This window comes from Symphalangus syndactylus, chromosome 14, assembly GCF_028878055.3.
Source record: "Symphalangus syndactylus isolate Jambi chromosome 14, NHGRI_mSymSyn1-v2.1_pri, whole genome shotgun sequence".
Lineage (NCBI taxonomy): Eukaryota > Metazoa > Chordata > Mammalia > Primates > Hylobatidae > Symphalangus > Symphalangus syndactylus.
In genome coordinates this window covers 66,437,981-66,453,787 of record NC_072436.2, presented here as the reverse complement: position 1 = coordinate 66,453,787, position 15,807 = coordinate 66,437,981, and the positions used below count along the sequence as shown (strand labels likewise).

Genomic DNA, 15,807 nt, shown 5'->3' with positions numbered 1-15,807 from the left:
AACGTGAGGCTAGGGGACGCCGCAGGGGTCAGCCAAGCGCTGCCGCCCCTCACTGCCCGAGGGCAGAAACCGTCGCGGCTCCTAGGACGCCACAACCCGGATCCTGATACCGCTGCGCCGCCATCTTGGTGTCACATGATTCCTGGTGTCGGCGCCGCGTGACCCGGAAGCGTCCTCGTAGACTTCGGGGCAGGAGACTAAAAAGTCAAGAGAAAGAGGCCTTGGATGGGAGTGGGATTAAAAAGTCAAGAGAAATAGGCCTTGGATGGGAGTGTCCGGCGGCTACCCCTAAGAAGGAGTCCGATTAACCAACCACCACCGGGAAGGAGGGGCAAGTGGGGCGGAGTGAGACGGGGGCGGGGCGGGTTGTGTGGTAGGAGGAAACGTGCTTGGACGAGGGGCGCGGGCCAGTCTGGGAGTTGTAGTTCCAGGTCGCTATGGCGCGAGCTTGGCGGAAGTGGCTGGAGAAGGCGGGCGGAAGTTCCACGCCAAGCTACTGGGTTCGGTGTTGAGGCGGCGGCTGCGGCACGGAGAAGGCTCAGTGACTGAAGCTCCAAAGGCCAGCAGGCTGGTGGGGACGTGACCGAAGCGAGGCTCTAGTTCCCTTTCGGTGGGCGCCAGTTGAGCCTCGCCTCTGGCTTCCCCAGGATGCGCCGGCAGCTGGGGAGCGGCTGCGGGCGCGAGGCCTGAGGATGATCTTTCCTGTCGCCCGCTACGCGCTCCGGTGGCTGCGACAGCCCGGAGACCGCGCCTTTTCCCGCGCCGCCATGGAGGTGGCCCTCCGAGGCGTGCGGAAAGTCCTCTGTGTGGCCGAAAAAAACGACGCGGCCAAGGGGATCGCCGACCTGCTGTCAAACGGTCGCATGAGGCGGGTAAGAAAGCGCGTTCCCATCAGCTGCGTGCCTTAAGGGAGGCCCACCGAGCGGGACAGCGTGGTGGGCGCCGAGAATCGAGATGAAGGCGGGTTATCTCCCATTTCTGAGGCCTCGCCGCCCCTCGTCTGGATTATTGCAGTGGCCTCCTGTCTGCTCTCGGACTGGAGTGCATTTTAAAACGCAGTTGAGATATTTCAGTCATTTGCCTGGAAACCTTTTGTTTTCCTTGCCCTTAGCAGGTTCCCAAACTTGTCTGATTCTGGGAACCGCCTCGGGCACTGGCTGCCCTTTGGGTCTTGTGTGAGGCTGGGGAAGTGTGTATTTTACTGTTCTTCCCTCGAGATTCAGAAATTCATTTGGGAACTACTGACCAGATTCCCTTAACTTGGCGTTCAAGCCCTGCCCGATTGTTCCCCAGCTAACCTAGCCCTCCCCATCCTGTGCCACATCCACTGCATTCTACAGCCCTTGTGACTTTCCAGCCTCGCAGTGCACACTTACAGCAACACGGTAAGGTCTGGGGATTAGAGGTGAAGTCAGCCCTGTTCCTACCCGAATGAACTGATTCTGAGAGAGGTAAGTGGTAAGAATGTGTTGTTCAACACACACGGGAGGCACAAACGCAAAGGAGGATAAGAAAAAGTTTCATAAAGGAGGTGCCACGGGAGACATAAAGAGTTGCCCACGAAAATATCTCAGATAACAGAAGTAGATCCTGAAATGGTTTTCTGGAGAACTTAGAATTCTAAGAGTGTGGGTGGAAGTTCCCTGCTCATTTTTCTTTAGTTCCCAGCGTCCTAAGACCTGTTTCCAGATCAAGGATGGTGGGAGTGGAGCCAGGGTTGTGTGAATGCTGGCTGACAGCTTTACCTGTTTCCAATGCTAAAAGTCCCGGTGACCAGCCCCAAGGTTTGTCTACTTCTAGGGCTCTGGGCCTTTTGAAAAATGGTTCTCCTACACCTAACTAACTTCTTATCCTTCAAGGCTCTGCTGAATTCATTCTCTCTCTGCCTTTTTTTTTTTTAAGCAATCCAGAGGTCTTGTATTTATCTATTTTTACCCTATCATACCATGAATGCATAGGGAATAGGTTCCAGCGGCTCAGGCTCTTTTCCATTGATTCTCACAAAGTGTACTTCCCTCAATGGAACAGGCTAGCACTTCAGTTGAACTCTTTTTCTTTGACTTGCTTCTTTTTTGATCATTTTCCTTCACACATTTCAGGAAAGATCTTGGCTCTTAGAGTGCTTAATATGCTCAATAGAAACATTAATTCTGCGGGCAAGAATCTAGCTCTTGTTCGCAGCAGTGCCAACAGCATACTGGGTAACATAGACTTTTCCAATTCTGCCACGTAACATTTGTGGGTCATTCCCTTTTGAACAGTATCCATTCTCACGAAGTCCTCAATATAACCTTCATTGTAGATTCTGGTGTCTGTGGCCAGACAAACTCCATATTTTTGTTTTGTTTTGTTTGTTTATTTGTTTTGAGATGGAGTTTTGCTCTTGTTGCCCAGGCTGGAGTACAATGGTGTGATCTCAGCTCACTGCAACCTCTGCCTCCTGGGTTCAAGCGATTCTCCTGCCTCAGCCTCCCTAATAGCCGGGATTACATGGTGCCTGTCACCATGCCCAGCTAATTTTTTGTATTTTTAGTAGAGATGGGGTTTCACTGTGTTGGCCAGGATGGTCTCGAACTGCTGACCTCAGGTGATCCACCCGCCTTAGCCTCCCAAAGTGCTGGGGTTACAGGCGTGAGCCAGCACGCCCAGCTCAAACTCCATGTTTTCTATAAGGCCAGGAGAACATACATCAGATGCCTTGTCCTCTTTTCCTTTATGTTTGTCATTTTGGCAAATTACTCCAAGATGGCGGTTCCAGCCAAAAGGAAAGACTTTTCTTGGAAGGAGAATTTTTATTTTTATGTACAGAAAACACAACAGTGTGTACTTAACCCAGTTTAGTGGCAAATTCTTTAGCCTTTGCCTTTTCTAGGTTGGTAATGCAAGCTACAGATTTTGGACCCAGGGCATTGCCTCCCCAGTGACAGCAGATCTCATATGTCGTTGTAATTTGTTCCACCAGCTTAGCCAGAGCTCCTTTGTCTTCCAGAAAGTTAACCTTTGTGAAGGTGACAGTGGTGCAGGTCTTCCTGTGGAATTTGACACCCCAGTCTTGACAGTGCAGTAGAGAATCCCCATCTTAGGACACAGCGCAGACAGGAAGACAACCAGCTCGATGGGATCCACCACCAGCTGACCCTTCATGTTCTCTACCAAGTTGGTTACGGTGTCAACCCCTGCTCGAAGTGTAGGTGGTCTCTTAGTAGCAACATCCCCTTTGCCGGCAGCTTTCTTCTCAGCCTGGGCCAATGGTTTCAATCTCTTCCATTGCTCTGTCTCTTGTCTGTGGGCCAGCTTAAGCAATTGAGTAGCTTAAGTTTGGTAGTCTGAGGCCTGGGTGAACTTGTCAATCCCAGGTGGCACATCAGCCGCTTATAGAGGACAGCGGCTCTGCCGCTGCAGCCAGTTATAGCAGGACTACTTGACAAAGTGCGTGAGGCCCTTAGCCTAGATGTCCAATGCCAGAATTCGTAGGGCTTTTCTCAAATGGGATTTACCATCTTTTTGGCCTACTGCTGCTCCATGACAATGGGGGCCAGGGCCACTTTCTTCCCCTTGGCCTTCTTTCCTTTCGGCATCTTGGGTGGCTAGAGGAGAGAGGCTGCTGAAATGTCTCATCGTCAAGGAATCCTTCCCTCACCACCTCTTCCCCAACACTAGGTCAGAGACCCTTACTGACATGCTGTCATAGCACTCTATTCTACTTGAAAGGCATCTACTAGTTACAGTTAAATAATGGGATGTGCAATTATTTATTTGATTTTTGTCACTGCCTCTCCTTGTACTCTAAGCTCCAAAGGACAGTGATTATATTTTGTTAACTGCTATGTCCTAACGCCTAATATGGTGTCTGGAATACAGGAAACTTTCAATAAATATTAATACTTGGGCTGGGCACAGCGGCTCACGCCTGTAATCCCAGCAGTTTGGGAGGCTCAAGCAGGCGGATCACCTGAGGTCATGAGTTCAAGACCAGCCTGGCCAACATGGCAAAACCCCATCTCTACTAAAAATACAAAAATTAGCCAGATGTAATGGTGGGGTCCTGTAATCCCAGCTACTCACGAGGCTGAGGCAGGAGAATCACTTGAACCGGGAAGTGGAGGTTGCAATGAGCCTAGATTGCGCCATTGCACTACAGCCTGGGCGACAGAGTGAGACTCCATCTCAAAAAAAAAATTAGGCCAGGCGCAATGGCTCATACCTGTAATCCCAGCACTTTGGGAGGCCGAGGTGGGCAGATCACGAGGTCAGGAGATTAAGACCATCCTGGCTAACACGGTGAAACCCTGTCTGTACTAAAAATACAAAAAATTAGCCGGGCGTGCTGGCAGGCGCCTGTAGTCCCAGCTGCTCAGGAGGCTGAGGCAGGAGAATGGCGTGAACCCGGGAGGTAGAGCTTGCAGTGAGCCGAGATTGTGCCGCTGCACTCCAGCCTGGGCGACAGAGTGAGACTCTGTCTCAAAAAAAAAAAAAAAAAAAAAAAAAAATTCATGCTTGTTGAATGCGTGTTTGATCTGAGCCTGAAAGTTTTACCAGGCAGTAGAAACTGTAAAGAACAACCTAGTGGCTTGAAACAGCTTGGCATATTCAGAAACAGTGAGAAGTTAGAGGTGTGGTGTGGTGGGAGGAGACACCGATGAGTTAAGCAAGAGCAGCAGTTGAGTGCAGATCATAAGAGTCTTAGAGAGCCATGTAGGTTGAGTGGTAAAATACACAGAAAATTGACCATTTTAATCATTTTGAAGTATACAGTTTAGTGGAATTTTGTACACTAAATGTGCCACGATAATCATTATCTAGTTCCAGAAGGATTTTATCACCCCAAGAGGAAACCTCATATCCATTAAGCAGTCACTCCCCTTAACCTCTCTTCAGCCCCTCACAACCACGAATCTGCTTTCTTTCCCCATGGATTTGCCTGTTCTGGGCATTTCCTTTAAGTGGACCCATATCTTACATGCTCTTTTGTGTCAGGTTTCTTTCACTTAACATAATCTTCTTGAAGTCCATCCATGTTGTACCATGTATTAATATTCGTTCTTCATTCCTTTTTTTTTGGTTTTTGAGAAGGAGTGTCTCTCACTGTCACCCAGGCTGGAGTGCAGTGGTGCGATCTCGGCTCATTGTAACCTCTGCCTCCCAGGTTCAAGAAATTCTCCTGCCTCAGCCTCCCAAGTAGCTGGGATTACAGGCACCCACCACCACACCTGGCTAATTTTTTGTATTTTTAGTAGAAACAGGGTTTCACTATGTTGGCCAGGCTGGTCTCAAACTCCTTACCTCGTGATCCGCCCACCTCGGCCTCCCAAAGTGCTGGAATTACAGGCGTGAGCCATTGCACCTGGCCTCTTCATTTTTATGGCTGAATAATATTCTATCATATGGATAGATCACATTTCATTTTACTGTCCATCAGTTGATGGACATTTGGGTTGTTTTCATCTTTTGACTATTGTGAATAGAACTTCTATAGACATTTTGCCAGGCACGGTGGCTCACGCCTGTAATCCCAGCACTTTGGGAGGCCAAGGTGGGTGGATCACGAGGTCAGGAGATTGAGACCATCCTGGCTAACACGGTGAAACCCTGTCTGTACTAAAAGTACAGAAAAATTAGCCTGTCGTAGTGGTGGGCGCCTGTAGTCCCAGCTACTTGAGAGGCTGAGGCAGGAGAATGGTGTGAACTCGGGAGGTGGAGCTTGCAGTGAGCCGAGATCGCGCCACTGGACTCCAGCCTGGGCGACAGAGCCAGACTCCATCTCAAAAAAAAAAAAAAAAAAAAGAACTTCTGTAGACATTCATGTACAAGTTTTTGTTTGAATGTGTTTTTTTGTTTTTTGAGACAGAGTCTTGCTCTGTGACCCAGGCTAGAGTGCAGTGGTGCCATTTCCACTCACTGCAATGTCCACCTCCTGGGCTCAAGTGATTCTCCTGCTTCAGCCTCCCAAGTAACTGGGACTACAGGCACGCACCACCACACCTGGCCAATTGTTGTATTTTTAGTAGAGACGGGATTTCACCATGTTGGCCAGGCTGGTCTCAAACTCCTGACCTCAAGTGATCCAACTGCCCCAGCCTCCCAAAGTGTATTTGGATGTTGTTTTTAATTCTTTTGGGTAAATTTATAGGAGTGGAATTGCTGTGACATGTGATAACTCTATGTTTAACTTTTTGAGGAAACACCACAATTTTCCAGTGTGGCCAAAGCATTTTACATTTCCACTGACAATGTCCAATTTCTCCACATCCTCAACAACACTTGTTATTTTACTTGTTTTTTTTTTTATTCTATTTAATTATCATCCTAATGGGTATGGAGTAGTATCTCATCATGGTTTTGATTTGTGTTTTCCTGATGATTAATAACATTGAGCATCTTTTCATCTGCTTGTTGGCCATTTCTTATCTTCTTTGGAGCAATGTTGGTTATATTTTTGGTATCATAACCAAGAAACCATTGCCAAATTCAGGATCAGAAAAAATTATACAAAAGAATCCATTGTTTTAAATGTAATTTATATTTTTTACTTTTTTTTTTTTTATAGAGAGAAGGACTTTCAAAATTCAACAAGATCTATGAATTTGATTATCACCTGTATGGCCAGGTAGGTGCTAAAATATTTCCATCATAAGCAAGAGAAAGTAGTCATCCTTGTCATATGTAGAATATGTCACTGTCTTAAGAATAACAACTGTTAACAACCTAAAGGTTCCTGGTTACGGGGTGATCACTTTATAATTTATGAAGAATTCTCTTTTTAATAAAATATGGTCCCATCTCAGCTCTTCATTACAAAAAAAAAAAAAGCTAATATACAATAGTTTGAGGAAAATTTAAGTGATGCAAGAGGCATCGTGGTACTAGAATTAGAATGGTGATTGCATTCCTGTGGCTTTTGGCTTTGAAGGGCTTATATTTATGTTTATTTTTTCCCAATCAAGTTTTTAAAAATGTCTTTAATAGAAGCTCCTCCCTCTCATTTGAATGATTTGTCAGAATAATAACTGCAAAAAGACTAACTGAATTTTGAATTTTGTCATCATTCAGAATGTTACCATGGTAATGACTTCGGTTTCTGGACATTTACTGGCTCATGATTTCCAGATGCAGTTTCGAAAATGGTCAGTACAATTCTCAAGGGAAGGACTTTCAGATTATTGTAAGTTGTGAAATTTCACAGGAATTTTAAGGCATGTTGATCTTACTAGGTAATTTTTTTTTTTTGCGACAGAGTCTCAGAATGAGACTGTGTTTCCCGGGCTGGAGTGCAGTGGTGTGATCTCGGCTGACAGCAACCTCTGCCTCCTGGGTTCGAGTGATTCTCCTGCCTCACCCTCCCGAGTAGCTGGGACTGTAGGCACGTGCCACCACACCTGGCTAATTTTTGTATTTTTAGTAGAGACAGGGTTTCACCATGTTGACCAGGCTGGTCTCAAACTCCTGACCTCAGGTGATCTGCCCACCTCAGCCCCCTGAAGTGCTGGGATTACAGACATGAGCCACCATGTCCATGCCCGGTTTTTTTTTTTGTTTTTTTTTTGTTTTTTTGAGTCAGGGTCGCGCTGTGTTACCCAGGCTGGAGTGCAGTGGCACAATCTCATCTCACTGCAAACCTCCGCCTCCTGGGTTCAAGCGATTCTCATGCCTCAGTTTCCCAAGTAACTGGCACTACAGCCATGCGTCACTATACCCAGCTAATTTTTTCTATTTTAGTAGAGATGGAGTTTCACTGTGTCGCCCAGGCTGGTCTCAAACAAGGCGGGATTTGCCTTATTTTGCCTCCCAAAGTGCTAGGATTACAGGCGTGAGCCACTGTGTCTTGGTAATTTGTTTATTTATTTATTTATTTATTTTATTTATTTTTTGAGACGGAGTCTTGCTCTGTCACCCAGGCTGGAGTGCAGTGGCGCAATCTTGACTCATTGCAACCTCCGCCTCCCAGGTTCAAGCGATTCTCCTGCCTCAGCCTCCCAAGTAGCTGGGACTACAGGTGCCCGCCACCATGCCCAGCTAATTTTTCGCAGTTTTAGTAGAGATGGCGTTTCACTGTGTTAGCCAGGCTGGTCTCAATCTCCTGACCTCGTGATCCACCCCCCTCGGCCTCCCAACGTGCTGGGATTACAGGCGTGAGCCACCGCGCCCAGCAGTAATTTACAATACTAAGATGACCTAGGATTATCTGATCCATTGTGAATTTTTATTAAATCCGTAAACAGTCACTTTTGGTGTTCCCTCAAAATTGCCAGACCTTTTTCATGCAGCCATTGGATTGCATTTACCTGTGAAAGGGCTCCAGAATGCCATCTTATCAGTCCTGTTCACACTCATGGAGAAGTGGACAGTGTGTCATGCAGAGGGTCATAGCCTTGCTTTCAATTCGCTGGGACCTTTTCTTTTGGGGATACACCATGAACCCACTGGAACAGTTTGCTGTCATTAGATTGGAGGGCTGTCTGTCATGTACTGAGTTGGGACTCTGTTTTCATTTCTTTTCTAGGCAGAGCTGCAACCCTCTTGTCCTCTTTGAAGCAGAAATTGAAAAGTACTGCCCAGAGAATTTTGTAGACATCAAGGTAGGATCTTTTGGAAGACATATGGCACTGAACAACCACAGAGTCAAACAGAGTGATTTCTTTATTTTTAATGCATTGGCATTTGGAGATAAGGTTTTCCACCAAACTCGCTACCATGATTTAAAAAGCTGGTTCCCACCCGTTGTATAAATTTGGCTAAGTGGCCAAGGTACTGAAGTAAACATTTTTTTATGAATAGTAGTTGTTTAAATCCTAGGAATAAAGGCTAGACATGGTAGTTTATGCCTGTAATCCCAGCAATTTGTGGGGCCAAGGCAGGATCACATGAACTCCAGGAATTTGAGACCACCCTGGGCAACATAGTGAGACCCTATCTCTCAAAAAAAAAAATTAACCAGGCATGGTGATGTACACTTATAGTCCCAGCTACTAGTAAGGCTGAGGAAGGAGGATTACTTGATCCCAGGAGGCAGGAGGTTGAGGCTGCAGTGAGCCGTAATCACACCACCACACTCCAGCCTGGTGAGAAAGTGAGACCCTATCTCAAAAAGTGTAAGTATTGTAAATTATTAGTGCCTAGCCCCCATCTCACCCCTTGTTAGATGGAAGAGGCTACAAAGTATAAATGCCTGTTTGACAGTAAATAGCCAGTTGTCAAGCAGTCAATGCGTGCATGGTTAATTTATTTTTAATTTTTATTTATTTATTTATTTTTTTTTTTGAGATGAAGTCTTGCTCTTGCCCTCCAGGCTGGAGTATGATGGTGCAATCTTAGCTCACTGCAACCTCTGCGATTCCCTTGCCTCAGCCTCTTGAGTAGCTGAGATTACAGGTGCCTGCCACCACACCCGGCTAATTTTTGCATTTTTAGTAGAGATGGGGTTTCACCATGTTGGCCAGGCTGGTCTCAAACTCCTGACCTCATGTGATCCACTCGCTTCGGCCTCCTAAAGTGCAGGGATTACAGGTGTGAGCCACTGTCCTGGCCAGTTAATTTATTGAGAACTGATAAACCTTTGGATGAAATTCAGTTGGGCTTCTTTTTTTTGTTGTTGTTTTGTTTTGTTTTGTTTTTTTGAGATGGAGTCTTGCTCTGTTGCCCAGGCTGGACTGCAGTGGCGCAATCTCGACTCACTGCAAGCTCCGCCATTCTCCTGCCTCATCCACCCACCTTGGCCTCCCAAAGTGCTGGGATTACAGACGTCAGCCACTGCGCCCAGCCGGGGTTCGTTTTTTTTTTAGCTAGGTCATAATCAGAACCGCTCGAAGTGCGTGTGTGTGTGTGTGTTAGTGTGTGTGTGTGCGCCGAATTTTAGGTTTTGTCATATTGGGGAAGTTATATTAAACCCTCTATTCTAGAAACTCATTTATGGTTCTAAGGGGTTGTATCATGATTAGCACCAATGAAAGCGGTTTTCTCTGTTCTCTTTCCCTTGCCAAGTTGTCACACTCCAAGAGCAGCATTAACCTTCAGTCAAATCCCCTTAGCATAGAGGTGTCAAGTCACTGTTCTGCAATTCTGTTCTCACCACTCTTATTCCACTGTGAACTTCAGAAAACTCTGGAACGAGAGACTCGCCAGTGCCAGGCTCTGGTGATCTGGACTGACTGTGATAGAGAAGGCGAAAACATCGGGTTTGAGATTATCCACGTGTGTAAGGCTGGTAAGTGCTGCTGCTGCTGACTTTCTCTACTTTGGAACTCCATAAATAGAGTGTTCTTGTTTATATGTGCACGTGGGCAGTGGATGTGTTCCTCTGCAGGTACTCTCCCTCCCGATCTGTGAGTCCCACCAGCCATGTGTCCTGGAGCAAATCACTGAGCCATTGGGAGCCTCGACTTCCTTGTCTCTAACATCAGGCCAGTCTGACATGTTTCCTGGGACTGCCACAGAGATTAGATGAGTTAATGAGTGGTGTAAACCATTTAGCCCAGGATTCATTCCTTGTTAGGTACAAGCATACAAGCAGATACCCGGCTTCTTGAGAACAGGGACTTTATATTCTTTTTGTTGTTGTTGTTGTTGTTATATATTGAATTCTTTTAGTATTTGGTTAATGGAAACAAAAATAGAAAAATAAAATTACATATTGAATATGTGTTAAAGAATGAATATACCACAAGTAAAGTACAAAGAATAATTACAAAATGTTCTGTTTTTTAATCTCATATTAGTTGTACAATGCTCGACTATTAATAAATAATAGTTGCAGTGGATTTAAAGGCTCTAACAGTGTTAATGGTTTTGAGTAACTTGGAGTGATGAACGGGCCATTCTCTGGCTCAGAGGGTGGGGTTGCTACTTTCCTTTAGTGGTTTTGTGTTCAAAGCTGTAATGATTCCTGGAAATTTAAGTGCATTAACTTTCAAGGACAGTGTGTATATGTCCTATATTCTTTGCTGAAGGGACATGAAATTCCCCTACAGTACCCTTTAATTGACAATATTTTTCTTTTCCCAAAAGGCCTGAGAGAGCAAGTAAGATTAAAGTTGCAAAAGGCAGCCAGGCACGGTGGCTCATGCCTGTAATCCCAGCACTTTGGGAGGCTGAGGCAGGTGGATCTCCTGAGGTCAGGTGTTCAAGACTAGCCTGGTCAACATGGTGAAACCCTGTCTCTACTAAAAATACAAAAATTAGCCAGGTGTGGTGGCAGGTGCCTGTAGTCCCAGCTACTAAGGAGACCAAGGCAGGAGAATTGCTTGAACCCAGGAGGCAGAGGTTGCAGTGAGCTGAGATTGCGCCACTGCACTCCAGCTTGGGTGACAGAGTGAGACTGTCTCCAAAAAAAATGTTCACCAAGAGCATTTTAGTATTTTAGTTACTGAAGGGGGCCTGCCCCTCCACACCTGTGGGTATTTCTCGCAAGGTGGAGACGAGAGACTGAGAAAAGAAATAAGGCACACACAAAGTATAGAGGAAGAAAAGTGGGCCCAGGGGACCGGCGCTCAGCAAGTGAGGACCTACACCAGCGCTGGTCTCAGTTCACTCAGTATTGATTGATCACTATCTTTACTATCTTGGCGAGGGGAATGCGGTGTGACTATTGGGTGTTGGTGGGGAGAGGGTCAGCAGGAAAACATGTGAACAAAAGACTCTGTGTCATAAATAAGTTTAAGGGAGGGTGCTGTGCCTGGATGCGCACGTAGGCTATATTTATGTTTAACTTTACATAAACATCTCAGTGCAGTAAAGAGTAACAGAGCAGTATTGCCGCCATGATGCCTCGCCTCCAGCCATAAGGCGGTTTTCTCCTATCTCAGGATAGGATATATGGTCGGTTTTACACCGAGTCATTCCATTCCCAGAGACGTGCAGGAGACAGATGCCTTCTTGTTATCTCAACTGCATAGAAGCCTTACTCTTTCACTAATCCTCCTCAGCACTGACCCTTTACGAGTGTCGAGCTGGGGGGCTGTAAGGTCTCTCCCTTCCCACAAGGCCATATCTCAGGCTGTCTCAGTGGGGGGAAACCTTGACAATACCCAGGCTTTCTTGGGCAGGGGTCCCTGCAGCCTTCTGCATTGTGTCCCTGGTTAATACAGAATGAAGAATGGCAATGACTTTCACAAAGCGTACTGTCTGCAAACACATTTTTAACAAAGTACATCCTGCACAGCCCTAAATCCCTTAAACTTTGAGTCAATACAGCACATGTTTTTGTGAGCACAGGGTTGGGACAAGAGTCACAGATTAACGCATCTCAAAGCAGAACAATTTTTCTTAATACAGATCAAAATGGAGTTTCTTTATGTCTTCCTTTTTCTACATAGACACGGTAACGATCTGATCTCTCTTTTCCCCACAGTTATTAGCTAAAATTAACTCCATCACTATTTCTGACAGTACACTCAGTTTAAAGGTTATGGTGATGTTTCCTCTTTAGACACTGTACACCATTGATTTAACCTAATAGGTAAATTGGTCATCTCACAGCTTCTTGAACTGGTTTGCCTTTATTTCAAGGGGCTTTAAGAAAAGTGAGTCCTTTATGATGGAGGGCAGTGTGATTTGACTTTGACCTTGGTAACACCTTGTATTCTGCAGTAAAGCCCAATCTGCAGGTGTTGCGAGCCCGATTCTCTGAGATCACACCCCATGCCGTCAGGACAGCTTGTGAAAACCTGACCGAGCCTGATCAGAGGGTGAGCGATGCTGTGGATGTGAGGCAGGAGCTGGACCTGAGGATTGGTGAGGAGCTAGGCAGACCTCTCCCGTGGCCACATTAATGTTGTGTTATGGGACCAAAAATGGGCTCTGTGTCGAATATGTGCAGCCAGCCCTGGACTCTCATTATCCATCATTTTCACCTTCCTTCACTCTCCAGGAGCTGCCTTTACTAGGTTCCAGACCCTGCGGCTTCAGAGGATTTTTCCTGAGGTGCTGGCAGAGCAGCTCATCAGTTACGGCAGCTGCCAGTTCCCGACACTGGGCTTTGTGGTGGAGCGGTTCAAAGCCATTCAGGCTTTTGTACCAGAAATCTTCCACAGAATTAAAGGTAGGGCCTGGAGTGGGGGTTATGGCCTGGGACCTATGGGCCCAAGGTTAAGGAGGGGGACTGTGAGCATTAATAGCACTAATAAAGATGTGATTTATTTTAGTCTTGCCGTCATCCTCCCTGGCCCATTACAATCCACTTAAAGTTCCCTTTGTTATCCAGAAACTCTTCCCTATTTGATATTCCTTTGACTTTCACCATAATAAACCTTTTTCCATCTGTCATATCATGACACATATCTCTGAGACACAGCCTTTCTGTTTGTCTCTCCTTAATATAGTAACTCATGACCACAAAGATGGTATCGTAGAATTCAACTGGAAAAGACATCGACTCTTTAACCACACGGCTTGCCTAGTTCTCTATCAGTTGTGTATGGAGGTAAGAAGTCCTTCGAACCCCTAATGATCTAGGAAACATTCTGCACACCTCCCAAACCACTCCCACTGTTGGCACAGGTGATCTGTCTCATTCTCCCATTGGACTTTAGCTTTAAGTTTGCATCTCAGGGGATCACTTTTTGGGAACCAATAAGACTAGAACCCCATGAAAACAGCACTAAAAGGAAAAGGGAAGCATCTGCATTATTTTTAGATAAAATCAGAAATTTTGGGAAATGTATAGTTGAAATCCCCTCTTGGGGCATATACTATCACGAGAAATTAGTAAGGATTAGCTAGACCAGTCCAGTTCATTGACTTATAGAGCTAGGAGAGAATGAACAGCATTTGTCTCAGCCCTCTCTTTATTGGTCACATGAGGACATCTAGAGAAGTGAAAGTCACAAATTAGTGGGTTAATTTTATATAGTGATAAAAGCTAGGAAGAAAATAAAGCAAGGTAAAGAGATAGAGAAAGGCTGGAGGGACAGTGAGGGGAGGGGTGACACTTGAGCAGAGGCTGGAGAGATTAGGGAGAGGGCTTGGGGGGTGGGTGGGACACGCATGTGCCATAGAAGGGAGCAAGACTGGCCCGGGCCATAGGCCAGTTGGTGGCAGAGTTAGGACCCACCCTAACGTTTCCTGGCCCTTGGGCTGATTGTTTACTTTCTGATGTTACTTCCTATTAGCACATAACAGCCTGGTTTAACCCAGGGGCCGCAGAGTGATGCTTAAGTAAAATTCTGAGCTCTCTAGGCTTAATTCATGGTGTGCTTCTTGGCTGTAGCCCACTGGCGGATTTGTTACTAATTAGGCAAAGGGATGTGATAACTGCAGCATCCGCTATGGACCAGGCACACTTTGTTATGTGTTGTTTTTTTAATCCTAATAATGCCTGTGAAGGCAGTGATAGCATCTGCATTTTCCAGATGAAGAAGCTAAAGAAAGTGAAGAGACTTACCCACAGACACATGAGAGCTGTACATGGCAGAGCACAACTGAGTCCCAGTGTGTCCCTGCCCCTTCTGCAGACCATGCTGCCTTCTCCATCTCTCTGTCACTCCACCCTTTGACCCTGGACCACTGGGAGTCTCTGTGACACTGCACAATTATTTGTTAAATAAAAAGACCACCAGCCTGGGTTTCATAGTGAAACCCCATCTTTACAAAAAAGAAAAAAAATTAGCTGGGCATGGTGGTACCTGCATATAGTTCCATCTACTTGGGAGACTGAGGTGGGAGAATCGCTTGAGCCCAGCAGTTTGAGGCTGCAGTGAGCCGTGATTATGCCGCTATACTTCAGCCTGAGTGACAGAATGAGATACTGCCTCAAAAAAAAAAAGATAAATAATAATAAAATATAAAAGTAAGTAATAAAAAGACCTGCCCTGTTTCTCCTTCACTCGGATGTGGTGCAGGACAAGTGGTGGGTGATGTAAACTATGAAGCTGGTTTTAAGATTAAAGGTCTCCAACTTATATTGTACAATTTCTCCTATTTCTTTTCTTTTTTTTTTTTTTTTCCCCGAGACAGAATCTAGCTCTGTTGCCAGGCTGGAGTGCAACGGCACAATCTCGGCTCACTGCAACCTCTACCTCCCGGGTGCAAGCTATTCTCCTGCCTCAGCCTCCCCAGTAGCTAGAACTACAGGCGTGTGCCACCATGCCCAGCTAATTTTTGTATTTTTAGTAGAGATGGATTTTCACCATGTTGGCCAGGATGCTCTAGCTCTCTTGACCTTGTGATACGCCCGCCTTGGCCTCCCAAAGTGGTAGAATTACAGGCATGAGCCACCGTGCCCGGCAATTTCTCCTATTTCTAACTCTGTATTGTCCTGAATTTTTTTTTTTTTTTAAAGGAGCACTGGGCCAAGCATGGTGGCTTATGGGAGTATTGCTTGAGCCCAGGACTTCTGGGCCAGCCTGGGCAACATAGCAAGACCCCATCTCTATATTTTAAACAAAACAACAACAGAAAGAGCACTGAGCGTGTGTACATAGAAAACTGTACTCAGGTGATGCATAGGCTGTTGGATTTCATAGGCTCTGGAGGAAGCACCTTAAGGCTTGTGAAATTGCCCTTCACAATCTCGGTTTGAGTGGGAAAGTAGTGATGGTGTCTACCATACTGTCAGCTACAAGCGACATTAAGTGGGGCACTCCTAGGCTGTCACCGCGGGCTTAACTGGTGGTGGTCAGTGTGATCTGGAAGGATTAGCATGGGCTATCCATAGGAAGGATGGAGATGATGCACTAACAGGTTAACATGGTCTTTTCTTTCCTGGCTTTCTAGGATCCCATGGCAACTGTGGTAGAGGTCAGATCTAAGCCCAAGAGCAAGTGGCGGCCTCAAGCTTTGGACACTGTGGTATGTTCCAGACAGGCTGTTTCAGGC

The 15,807-nt window shown here is 46.0% G+C and overlaps 1 protein-coding gene across 6 annotated transcripts in view; it reads left to right on the top strand.

Moving 5' to 3' along the window:
* The first annotated feature begins 323 nt into the window (after nt 1–323).
* The window catches only part of TOP3A (DNA topoisomerase III alpha), a 42,983-nt gene continuing 27,499 nt past the window's right edge, over nt 324–15,807 (top strand). For 3 of the 6 annotated variants that reach the window (XR_010115658.1, XR_010115659.1, XM_055242015.2), the window contains exons 1-9: nt 445–872; nt 6,548–6,607; nt 7,051–7,124; nt 8,501–8,576; nt 10,093–10,201; nt 12,583–12,726; nt 12,863–13,033; nt 13,314–13,414; nt 15,706–15,780. Coding sequence is in view for 4 of the 6 variants with exons in the window: in XM_055242015.2 (XP_055097990.1) it covers nt 693–872; nt 6,548–6,607; nt 7,051–7,124; nt 8,501–8,576; nt 10,093–10,201; nt 12,583–12,726; nt 12,863–13,033; nt 13,314–13,414; nt 15,706–15,780 (990 nt within the window). In the remaining 2 variants the exon portion in view is untranslated. Of the gene's footprint in view, nt 873–895; nt 3,188–6,546; nt 6,608–7,050; nt 7,125–8,500; nt 8,577–10,092; nt 10,202–12,582; nt 12,727–12,862; nt 13,034–13,313; nt 13,415–15,705; nt 15,781–15,807 lie in introns of those variants that run through there. The other 3 variants (XM_063617826.1, XM_055242016.2, XM_063617828.1) reach the window with 3 other exon arrangements.